At 40.5% G+C, this 12,788-nt stretch overlaps 1 protein-coding gene across 1 annotated transcript in view; it reads left to right on the forward strand.

Moving 5' to 3' along the window:
- The window catches only part of LOC139217194 (carbonic anhydrase-related protein 10-like), a 76,708-nt gene that overhangs the window by 34,516 nt on the left and 29,404 nt on the right, over positions 1-12,788 (forward strand). The window contains exon 3 of the mRNA XM_070848503.1: positions 3,551-3,693. Within this exon, the coding sequence (XP_070704604.1) occupies positions 3,551-3,693 (143 nt within the window). The remainder of the gene's footprint in view (positions 1-3,550; positions 3,694-12,788) is intronic.

Below are 12,788 nucleotides of genomic sequence, written 5' to 3' on the forward strand. Positions count from 1 at the left end.
TTTAGCTGCCCAGCATGCTGACATTGGCATTTTTTCCCCCAAATATTTTATTTCTACAGTCGTGAATGCAGGGGCTACATGCTCAGAGGTAGAGCAGGTCCTCGGCTCCTCCAGTCTGCATGTCCAAGTGTCCTGAGCCCCAAACTACTCCAGAAGCACAGCTTCGGAGTGTGAATGACCACTCTCCTCCAGTCCAATTAGGTTCCTCCTGTATGAATGTGAATGTAGTGTCTAAGTGGTCGAAAAGACCTGAAAGGCGTTACACAAGATTTACCATTACAGTGTACTTCCTGACAAACTGTGTGTCTCTTACACACACACACACACACACACACACACACACACACTCACACACACACACAGCTGGCTGATACAACACCGTGTTGACATGTGGCTGTGTGCCGAGAAGAGGTCAGGATTGCACTCTGCAGGTCAGGGCTGCCACATCTGTCACTTCACTCCTCCAATGAATACTGCCCAAGAGGGATAGATGAATGGATGGAACGAGAGAGAATGAAAGAGAGAGAGTGATGGAAACGGAGAGAAAGTAAGATGGAGGGATGGGAGGACAGCATGAGAAAGTCGAGGGCTGTGGCTGTGTTGGTGAAACACTGTGTGAATATGAAAGCAGCATGCAGCTTGAAAAGAGCCTCACAAAAATCATATTAAATAACTTCACATCCATCAAGCGTTGAAGCATTTTTCCCATTTAGCTGAGCCTGAGCTGAGCACACTGACTGCTGTTGATGAGTTTTTTGATCATAATGACAGCTGTTTTACACTCTGAGTTGTCATTAAGCCCGTCTCTGACAAGCATTATGACAGCTAGTGATAAGCCTTTTCATCTGTGTGTGTGCGTGTGTGTGTGTGTGAGAGAAAGAGAAAGAGAGAGAGAGAGAGAGAGAGAGAAAATGTCTCATTGTGTGCATATGTCAAAATTACAGTGGCTTTAGTGAAGTCATATACGGCTCTGTGTGTGCACATTGTGTGTGTCCATGCTGGCATCCTCCCCCTGGTCATACAGCCCACATCTGGCAGGCTTTAGGTCAGCTATCAGTCCGACATTCATGTCCAAATCCGGTCCAGATCCACCACCGCAGGACAGAAGATCTCAGTCGTCAGGTTATGGTAAAGGATCATCTGGTGGTAGAAAGGGAGCCTGTGGTGACTCATCCAAAACAGACTGAATGTTTCTTGCTGCTACACTCTGAATAAACTTTAGTTATACGGCACTTTTCTAAACAGAGTTACAAATGCTTAACGTGGTTGAGCCAGGAGTAAAACATTTGAGTGCTGAGGTGAATATAATTAGGCAATAAAGATAATACATAAATGATAATTGAATAAAAGCCCAAACAATAAAGATAGAAAATAAGACATGTTGGAAATAAGATAAGATTAGATATTCCTTTATTAGTCCCACAATGGGGACATTTACAAATAGATAAAATAGATGAATAAAAATGTTGTGCTAGAATTAATACAAGGATTTTTAAACCAGTTTTGAGAAACAATTTAAAGGATGTCGCTAGTTGTGCAAGTCTTGGGGAGGGAGTTCCAGAGTCGAGGGGCCTCGACCAGAAAAGCCCAGTCACTGTTAGTCCTGAGCCAGGACTTAGGAGCAGCCAGTAAAGCCCTGCCTGAGGATCTGAGGCTGCACTCCGGCTCACAGGGAAGCAGCAATTCAGCAATGTAGCCGGGAGCTGAACCATGAAGCGCTTTAAAGGTGATCAGTGAAATCTTGAAATTAATTCTGAGTGGTAACCACTGAAGAGAGGCTGAAAAATGGCTGAGATGATCTTGTCTTGTAGTATTTGTTAAAAGCCGAGCAGCTGTGTTTTGTACCAGTTTAAGGCATTAGAGTTTTTTTTGCCTCAACCCAGAATACAATTAGTTGCAACAATCTAACTGAGATGAAACAAAAGCCCGGACAACCTTCTTGAGATCCGGCCGATGAACAGTGTCACCACCACTGCCATATAGAATCATGTATGACTGAGTTAGAACATGTGCTTTATGTTTAAGCTTAAACTGTTAAATTCCTTTTAAGTAAGCTGCAAGTAAGCTGGTATGTACACTGGTATGTACACTGGTATGTAACCAGACCTTGAAGCTTTGTGGTTCACAGGAACATATTATATGATATTATTACATACTATTATTATATGTTAGGAGATACACAGAAAATAGAACTGGTGAATATGAATTATATATAATTTCTGTATACTGCTATGTTTTTACCTCTGCAAAATCCTGTTTAGTTGTTGCAGCTATGTACTTAATATTCTCACATGACCTCCAACAATAGAAAACTAAATGTATTTTATAATACATTAACATCAGGATATAAGGGATAGTACCAAGGGGAAATGAGTCATGGTCCAAAGTAAAGATCAGGTTTTCCCTCCTATGTCACATGTCAACAGCAAAAAATAAAAATAAATCCTAAAAATGAAACATAAATATATTCAAACGGAATTTTCCCATACTTTCCTGTTCACATCAGTTCTCAACAAACAAAACCAATCAAACAACAAAACAAGGTTATATTATGTATTATTCATCCCCTGTTACGTTCATGATATTGCTTAAAGGGCAAATACCCTGGTTTTACACACCAAAGTCTGTTTACAGGTGCTGGGGAGTACTACTGCATATGTATAAAAGTTGTATACAACCTTTAGCGTCTCCAGAGGAAGCTGTGTGAAGTCAGGTACATTGTGTCAGTCGGGGCTGAAGATTAAAACCAGACCTCCTGTGGCTCGCTCCTCATCGCTGCTTGAGGCTGGTGGCTCCATGCTACATTAGATGCTACTAGCAAAACACACCTGAATCTCAGATAAAACTGTCAGCGGTCAAGTTGCTTGGTAAAGTGAAGTCGAAACATGGACCACTGCAGCCCGTTTTAGCTGTATGACTCCCACCCCAGTGTATTTACTCAATGGTCCTAAGCCTGGGGTTTTGTACCTCTCAGGGGTTCCCAAGAAAGATCAGAGCAGCCATAAATGGGATGAAGGGATAAAGAAAAAAATCTTTTTCCCTTTACTTTTTGGGTTTATTTTTGTGAAATACTGGATATTTAATTTCCTCAGGCCTCTAGAAATTCCATGACGTGATGAGGCTCACAAGTAGATATTAGTTCACTTAAAGACGGGACAGAAAGGTTGGGAACCGCTGCTGCAGAGCAATGAAAATTAGTGGGAGAACTTTGAGACAGACCTTAATAAAGTCTTTTCTCTACCTTAGTTATACTGGCAGATAATAACCTGGAGACTATAACGAAAGCTCTTTTTTCAGTTCCATTTTAATGAAGCCATATGCAAATTCAAAGCTCCCTCAACTCCCCATTCCTCCTGTCCCATCATAATGAAGCTCATTTGCTCATTTCTCTCTGTTTTTATGGTTTTGATCTTGTGGCGCACTAGAGTGCGCGCCTGCACACACACACACACACACACACACACACACACACACACACACACACACACTATAATTACTTATTAGCTTCTCTCTCTTTGTCTCCCTCCACTGTCATCCCACACACCACCAGTCCCATCCTTCTGGGGTCTGGTACACTCAGCCTGGAACCTGTGTGCCATAGGGAAGAGGCAGTCGCCCATCGACATAGAGACCAGTCACATGATCTTTGACCCCTACCTGACCCCCCTGAAGCTCAACACAGGAGGACGCAAGGTAAGGACCGCCACCATTCAGATGTCAGGGCATCTGTCATTGGATGAAGAATGTTTCTGAACACATCCTCAGGGGCTCGATCCTTTTGGAGACATTCAAGCTGACATTTGGAGACAGAACTCATCACACCTCTCAATACAAGCAGGACTGTGAGAGCACTGTGCTTTAATTCATCACAGTGGCTAAGAGCAGAACAGGACACATTCTCTAAATCAAGACGCAGAGAAACTTCTGTCTGACAGAAACTATGAGCTTTTCATCCATATCTGAAGGCTTTACAATTCCCAGCTGCATTTGACTGTACCAGGCTCAGAGGCATTATGATAGTAGGCCTTTACACAGCAGTCACAGTTAATCTTTACAGGAAAAATCCTCCCTAAAGCTCTCTGAATCACAGTTAAAAACACAGCTTTTGGTAATGTTGTACATTGCATCCTGGATTAATTTTAGTATTTAGTCGTGTATTCTAGTTATTGGCCATATTTAGATCAAATGATGTTCCACTGAGGTATTTTCAGCTGAAGGAAAGGGGAACTGGCCACAGAAGGAAAAAGTCAGCTGCAGGTTTTCCAGATCAGTTGGATTTGAAGTTGCACTTTCTGATACTGAGAAGTTTCTACTTGGAATGCCAAAGTTCTGTCTGCTGGGATGGAACAGAGGGTAATAGCTTTGTAGAAAAAAGTATGCAGTTTAATACACAAAATTAAATTGTACTCAAATTGTAATTACTGAAGGGAGTTATGATATTAGATATCTGGGCACACATAGCTACAACACCCCTGATTTTTTCTTCGTCGGAACTACTTTTGCGTTCCTTTGCAGTACATTTTGCATTCTCACTGATTTTTCAGAGGGCAGAGCTTTGAATTGGATTTGCTGGATTTACAGCATAATACAATATTAATACATGTACCGCTGTGAAGGACTCATTCATATGGAAACTGTTCATATGGATCAAGCGGAATGCAAAAAGTATTGTGAGGTAATGAAAAAGTTTTTGCAAAAGATAATTGTATCCTGACCTTTTGGGATCTTTGCAGACAATTTAGCAACATATTTACAGAGAAAAAGAGAGAGAGAAAATATTTCTTTACTAATTTGCCTGTTCCACATGTTGTTGTTGTCTCATGTCAGTGTCTGAGCTATAAGCCACTGTCAGCTTGTAATCTGAGGGTCACACATTTGTCTTAAACAGCATGTGCAATGTGGGTGATATTTCCCAGTGGTTAAAACTGAACAGTGATAAACTATGTTACTCCAAATTTAAAAGCCTTTTCTGCTTAAACTGCCTAACAAGAATCTGTCATTTGCAACATCTGTAGACTTCCGCTGTCAAAATATTCATTTGAATAATACTTCAATGTTACCTGAAAAACTGTCAGTTCAAGTCCATTATTTCTAATGATCCTTCCTAAAAATGAGCTGCTTTTCAAAACTGAAAGAACATTTTTACCATAAGAACATGTTTTCCTTTGATTTAGAAGAAAATATGAGTTGTAAATGATTTTGTCTTGTATTTTTATCAAAATTTGATCATGGCAGGCTGCTTTGATCTTGGTGAGGAACAATATGGTGCTTTGCTATTACATTTTAACATCCCCTTAAGAGATTTTGAAAATCCAGATGAACTGTTCTCTCAAAATAGGTTTAAGGTTGGCTTAAAGGGATAGTTCAGATTATTTGAAGTGGGGTTGCATGAGGTCCTTATCCATAGTCAGCCTATATGCAACAGTAGAAAGCGGTTGGCTTTGGAGACGCTAAGCAATGTACTGCTGTGGATGGGGTGAGCAGAAAAGTGTATTTTAGCCAACTAAAATGGGCCTGCTTAAAAAATTCATTTTAAGTTAGTGCTATATGAGGTAAAAAAACATTTTTTTGATAATGTTTTGTCAATGAGTCTGACAGCAATGTAAGGCAGTGAAAATATTCTAAATATTGCACACACTTAAACTGATATTGATTTTTTAATTGTGCTGAGCCCATCCACAGCAGTACATTGCTTAGCATGTGTGCCGAGACTCCTGTCTGCTTCTCTAAAGCAGACAGGCCATGCTGACACGGACTGTGGAGTGCCTCATCCAAACCCACTTCAAATAATCAGAACTATCCCTTTAAGTCTGAGATGATATTTTTTGCTGATAATGTTTGAGATGCTATGGCTTTTTCATTGCTGTTCAGAAACAGGTGAATGTTTGCACTTTGAACATTTCTACTTCATGACTCAAACACTGGAAAAGATCCTCTCTCCCTCACACGTTTAGGATTAGCCTTCTCAGTAAATTGAGGAATAATGTATTTTGCCTGTGGAGGTCCGTAACTGACAAAATGTAGTAAAAGGTTGTCAGACGAACCCAGAATATAAATGTGAACCCTAATAAGAAGTATTGTTAGTAAAATAATTAAGATGAATAATATGAAGCTCTATGCTGTTCCTTTAATAAAAGAGCCCAGAGGAAGAAGAGAAAACTAATTTGTGGACACAAATGAATAATTTGTGTTCTCAATTAACTTATCACCTTCCTGCCATTAGGCAATGAGTACAATTGTTTTAATATGGTTTTATGTGGCTCTTGGACTGAGATATGTGGATACACTCTTGGCCGCTAAACACAATATTATGTTATCTTTGAGATACGTTATTTCAAAGGGTAATTAGACTGAGTTACTATGACAGCTTTGAGGATGTCATTCAGTACATAAAGAGTGCACTTCATCAGTGTCTTCTTCATCTTCTTCCAACTTGCAGCCGACTAAATGTGTGGGGAGGAGGCTAAATTTGTATGGTAATATTAAATCGAGGGCATGAATTAGGGATACATACATACATACAAATTATTCAATCAAGAGCTTGAAGTGTTGGTAGACATTTAATCATTCATCTATTCCCTATTTTGCCAATGCAGCATTTTTTCTATCACACTTCCTATTTTCCTGATAATTTTACAGTAATGAGATGTGTGTGTCCATGCTTGTCCAGAACAATGATAACAAAAACATTTATAACACTTTACACATATATGATAAAAATGATATGTATTGATGTATTCAGTTATAGTTTTGACTCATCTAATAACCTTTCACTAAATTCTTTCAGTTTGGAACTTCACGTATTTTGCATTATGCAGGTTAGAGCCTGTTGAAAGGATTTTATTTGTTTTCCCCTCTAGTCAACAAAAATACCCATGCTGCCCTACAATGGGAGCTAATTTCTATGTATTCATGGTCATAGGTCATGGTTAGTGATTGGATTCCACATGGGCAATTGTTGTCTTTTACTAATATCACAATATAACTAACAGAAAAATGTAAATGTAGTCACCAAACTTTTCTTAAAGAGTACTCCAGCAATCCAGGACTACAATACAAAAGGCGCCCAGGAAGCAACCAAACCAATGCCCAAACCACCTCAACTGGCCCTTTTCAATGTGAAGCGGCTGTACTTGAAGCTCCCTCTGGTTGTCCGAGCTCCTCACCCTATTTCAAAGGCTGAGCCCAGACACCCTACAAAGGAAACTCATTTTGACCGTTTGTGTATTCTCAATCATGTTCTTTCCTTTGTTACCAATAGCTCATGCCTATAGGTCAGGATTGGAATGCAGACTGATGGGTAAACTGAGAGCTTTGCCTTCCAGCTCAGCTCCTTCTCCACCACAACGGCTCCATCTGTCCAGCTCCTGCTCCTTTGTACACTTACTTGTGAGCAAAAGCCAGAGATACTTGAACTCCCTAACTTGGGGCAGCAACTCTTTCCAGCAGAGAATCATGGCGTTGGACTTGAGTTCATGACATCATCAGGATCATTTTTTTTAAAACTCCTCCGGAGCCACAGAAGACATTGTGCAACTGTGTCCACAAATTTTATTCTTCATGACACTGCATTTCAACATATTGGATTTGTGTTTGTTGGATAACACTCTCTTAAGTATTAGAAAAGACTGTAGGCGAGGGTAGACAGGGGGAGGGATGATTACACTCCTAATTGAAGAAAACTGTCTACTTCATCTCTTAAATGACAAAGCCAGGCCACTCTTCCACTTAGCTGTTACATTTTAGTGAACCTCTTATCTGCTGTTATAGAGCAGTTACATTAAGCTCCATCAGATCCTTTCCTCTGTTGTATGCTAATACCACATGCATTGCTTAACAGTATTACTATTATTTTCATTGCTAGTGGCTAACACTGTCCCACAGGCCACACAGAATCCTAGAGGGAACATTAGCCCCATCCATGACCCCCATAAGAAGGTCTTGTCCTTGCAATTTCCCCTGAGACTCGCTTATGGTGATGAGGGTTAAGAAGTGCCACGGAGTGAGCTCCATGTTATTCCCCGAGAGAACGGTGTCAACCACTAATCATGGCCGCCGTGGCACACTGTGGTTCAGACGAGGACGGTACAGGATCAGATGAGTGGCAGCCGAAGCTCAGGCTGTGCTAATCCAAACCACTGGGGAATGTAGGTCGCCTGGGCTAATGAAATATCTGGATTACTGAAACACTGTTCCAGAGCTCATTTGAAATACATTTGCATGAAGTTTTTGTTAACATGTGTGCAAATGCACTCTACAGTTCCCATCGTTGTCTAATTTATTGCAAAAGCATAGCAATTTGAATGTGTTTGCCATAGTTACAGTCACATATATACGAACAAATTACTGTAAAACTAAATGTATACGCTTCATATTACAACATCCCAGTAGCATAACAATGATTCGTGAAAGATCCTGCAAAAAAATTGATTTATATGGTAGACTCAGCTTTGATGATCATACTAGAAATCTTTTAGTGACTTTTTGAAGAATATTTCACTAACAAAGATTTGACCAATTCAGTTCACAGAACTATTTTGTGGCGAGCACATCTTTCTGGTTCCCTTTCATCCTGGTTTCAGTACAGCAGCACCATGGCTTGGTGCTGTGCTGTGCTGTGCTGAATTGCGTGCTGATGAGTCGGTGATAAATCTGTCGATGGTATCTTTTTCAGTAGATATCTTACTTACAGCAAGATTGAGCGAGCAATGTAGATTTGTGTTTATATGTGTGGCATTTATTCAGTTTGGGAAACCCCACGATCCCTAGAGAGCATTAGCTCAACTTGGCTGACTGACTCAACAGGGACTAGTTATCATCTCTGTTGCTAGGTTGTTACTAAGGGTCGGCCTACTTGCTGGAGTGGTAAACTACTTTCCATCACATAGGAGTCTACTGACCTTGCCTGATCATTTTCCAGTTATTAAGTTCCATGTATTTCCATGGAAACTGATATAACACTGGCTAAAATTTTTTTTATTATTTTGAGAGCGAATTGTCTTATTGTGCTTCCCTTCCATGTCCCTATCAGTAACTCTTTGCTCTTCCCTCTCCCATCACTTCTTCTTTTTTTAAACTCTATCAAACACGCCAGGCTACTGCTCTTCCAAGAACGGTAAATGTAAAACGGACTGTACTTGTATAGTGCCTTTCTAGTCTTTTCGACCACTCAGAGTGCTACACTCACATTCACCCATTCATGCGCTGATGAGAAGTTATCAACTAATTAGGAAACTAATCACAATTCACACCCACTCACACGCCAAAGCTTTGCTTCAGGATTTCAGGTTCAGTGTTATGCCGAGAACACTTGCAGACCGAAGAAGCTGGGGATTGAACCATAATACTGGCTTGCTCTACCACTGAGCCATAGAATTGACGGCTTCACGGTGCTTACACCTCCTGTGTGCCCCCGCTGTCAACGAACTGTGTGTGTGACAGTGTGCGGGGTTGAGGAAATGGAAGGCATCAGCAATTTAATCTACATTATTACTTTTTGCTTACAGTTGAGTGGGAATTTCCATTTGAAAAACCTAGAAAGAGTTCCCCTTAGAAATACCATATTATTGGATCAGTATTATTGATGCATTGAAATGTAAGTAGTACTTTGGTGTTGTAGCTGGTAAAGGTGGAGCAAATTTTACTTCATATACTGTTGTACAGTTTAATCTATTAGAATACATCATCATTTGTAAGATAATCACATGATTTGATGTCAAATTTTAATCTGAAAGGTACAAGTGGCTATACCTGTTAAATAAATGGAGTGGGATATTTAGCAACTTGTACTCAACTTAAATACAGTCTTTGAGTAAATGTATTTGGTTACTTCCCACCACTTTCCACCAGTTTGTGAACAGCATTTAGTATTAGCAAGAGCTTTCCATTTTACTGTAAAGACGTAAGTATGATACTTATGTCTATCAGAAATAGACAACATTTTTAACTTTTCAACTGGTTTTCAACCCTTGCTCGCCCCAGTGTTTGTCCTGTTGGCCCACAAACCTTCCCCGCCCCTGCCGACAGGGTTAAACAAAGCATGCTAGTGATAGGGGACTCCATTACAGGTAATGGACAGAGACAAACTCGAAGCAGCTGCACGTCTGGTGTGAGAAATGCTGCACATATTTATTATTGCTTCACACAGACTTGGTAGGTTGTTCTCCCTGCACAGCAGTCTCCTTTATGCCTCAATCAGTATGATTGAGGCATGGGTAAATTAAAGGGACACACTTCCCATTTCACACACAAGATAGCTTGGAAAGCCTGGCTACTGTTCAAAGCAAGAAACAGCTGTAAGAATTCTAATTTCAACTAGAAACCACCATCTCAGTGGGCAGAGTAAAATCTGGAAATATGAATAGGTAGGCAAGTTGTGTTACTTGTTGATCAGGTACAAAGAATGCCCACTGACTGTCAGTTTAGATCCCTCTCAGGTCTCAGAGTTGTCTCCATCAAGTGAATGCCCGCCTGAGGTTCACTGCTGTTTTTACTGTTTGTTTGGTCACTGTGGTTGGGGCTGTGTGATGTGACAATGTACTGTGTATCATATGGTGATAGAAAAACGTCTGCCCTTTCATATTATGCTCTTCCGTTTATTTCGTTCTTTTGCAAATCATATGGAAGGGGTGGGGGAGTGGGAGAGACAGATCTATTCAAAGAATGATAGCCATTACATTGCCAACCAGTGGCAACAGCCAAAATAAACCATCGTTTATAGGCTTAACCTCCAATAATTTTATCCTCCACTTTGTAAATCCAGCAGCAAACTGCCTGGCTCCCAGACCTGGGAGAACTGCAGCACACTGGCTGGACTATGGACATAAATGTTCAGAGAGCTTTGCTAAGCTTGTTTATTGGTCACAAAAGGTATCCGCTTTTATTTAGTCTCAAAGTGAGTATTTTTGGGCAACTTTTACAAGGATAATTTGATTCTGATATAGAATGATGTATATATTAACCCATTTAATCCCATCTTCATAAAAAATGCATAAGAGCATAAGGCTCTAAAAATGTTACTGAATGGTACCTCAATGCAATAAAGGGTCTAATAATAAGGGGGGGGGCAATAAAGGGGCCATATGTGCAGCGTCCTGTGTTTTTGCATAAATCGTCACATGCCTAAGCTGCTTCCTTCCTGGTTGCACCATGACAAGAGGAAGGCTGCTTTAAAGCTCCCAAACAAAAGGTTAGAAAAATATGTTGATGGAAAGATAGGACAAAACGTTTTTGGTGCACATCATCTTTAAGGTGTCTAGTGTTAATATATGCATTTGCAATTACGCAACTTTGCTCAGTGTCGCCATAGATGCTAACACAGTGCCTCTAGGTATATGCGTTCTTATACACATACAGTTCTACCTAACTTTGTACTCATTTCTTTCTTTTAGTTCCACTTTGAGTCAATACATATGTTGGATCTAGGTGACCACCTAGACAAGTCTGCCCCATGTTTCTGTGAATTTCATCACCTTGACATTCAGATCTTGGGTGAGGTATGCCTTCTGTGTAAACCGAGGCATCTTAGACAATGCTATGGATGTGTGGCTTGGCCTGCAGAAGCCATGGGGTCTGGTGTCGCCATATAACATGACTAGCCAGACTGGGTCATTTCGAGAAGTTCGTTGTCGCTTGTTGACAGGAGTGCTGATCTCCTCCCTCAACATCTATAGATACAACATGCCCAACAGAAGTGGTAACAGCCCAAACCTCTCCAGTACTACTTCCAACATGACAGAGAGTTTTAACAGGTGTTAATTTTGGACTGTGTCTGTAGTGGATAGTTACTGGGAATACCTTATGACAACTTCCAGGGAAAACATCTTCTTCCTGTTTAGGTTGCACAATCATTAATGCACTTCCTTTGTGCTGAAAATCGAGCAAGTCTTCATTTTTCAGGGAGGTCATGCCTGGTGGCAGACACAATTGCATAGTGAAAGTGAGGCTTATAGGGTACCAGTCTAAACACTCATGGTGTCATTACTCTAGAGCCATTACACTGTACATCAGCATTTACTTCACAGTGATAAGCTCAAGCTAAAAAGTTTAAAGTTTCACTTAAATAAAACTGGGTGTTATGATGATATCGATCGATCAATCAATCAATCAATATTCATATAGCGCCAATTCATAACAGTATTATCTCAAGATGCTTTCCATAAAGAGCAGGTCTAGACCAAACTCTTTAATGAAGAGAGAGACCCAACGATTCAGGAATCCCCACATTCATATATAAGATATGATGTGGACAGCTCTGTGCAAGGATCAGGGATTGAGAGAGACGTTAACAGGCTGCGACTTAACATTGTAGAAACTCTTAGCACCTTTCCATCCCCAGGGGTTACTGTCCAAAATGGATTCAGACAGAGTGGTGCATTCACAGTCAGGCTCCGGGGGGCCTTAATCCAGCCATGCATCAAAATCCACAATTCATGTTGTTTACCTCACCAGGCTTAACTGGACCTGTCCTGTGGGATGGTTTTAGCACACAGATGTTTTATTGCAGGCTGTGTTCTTTCTTATTTAATGGTGGGTCATAGTTTCCATGCTTTCATGGCAGACAGGCCAGCTGTATTATGGCAAAGGTACGTTATGCAGGATTTTGCTGCGATCAACGGCCAAACTGTGGACTATTCTTTACATTACTGGTGTTGTATAGTTTCAGCAGTTGGTTAGTTGGTAATGTTCTTTCAATTGTCTTCCAAGATTCAGATCCTCTTGCTGTGTTGAGCTGCATCACAGAAAGCTAATACTTTTCTTAAGTTAGACGAATAATACATGTTAGAAAA

This window comes from Pempheris klunzingeri, chromosome 17, assembly GCF_042242105.1.
Source record: "Pempheris klunzingeri isolate RE-2024b chromosome 17, fPemKlu1.hap1, whole genome shotgun sequence".
NCBI classification, from domain to species: Eukaryota; Metazoa; Chordata; class Actinopteri; order Acropomatiformes; family Pempheridae; genus Pempheris; species Pempheris klunzingeri.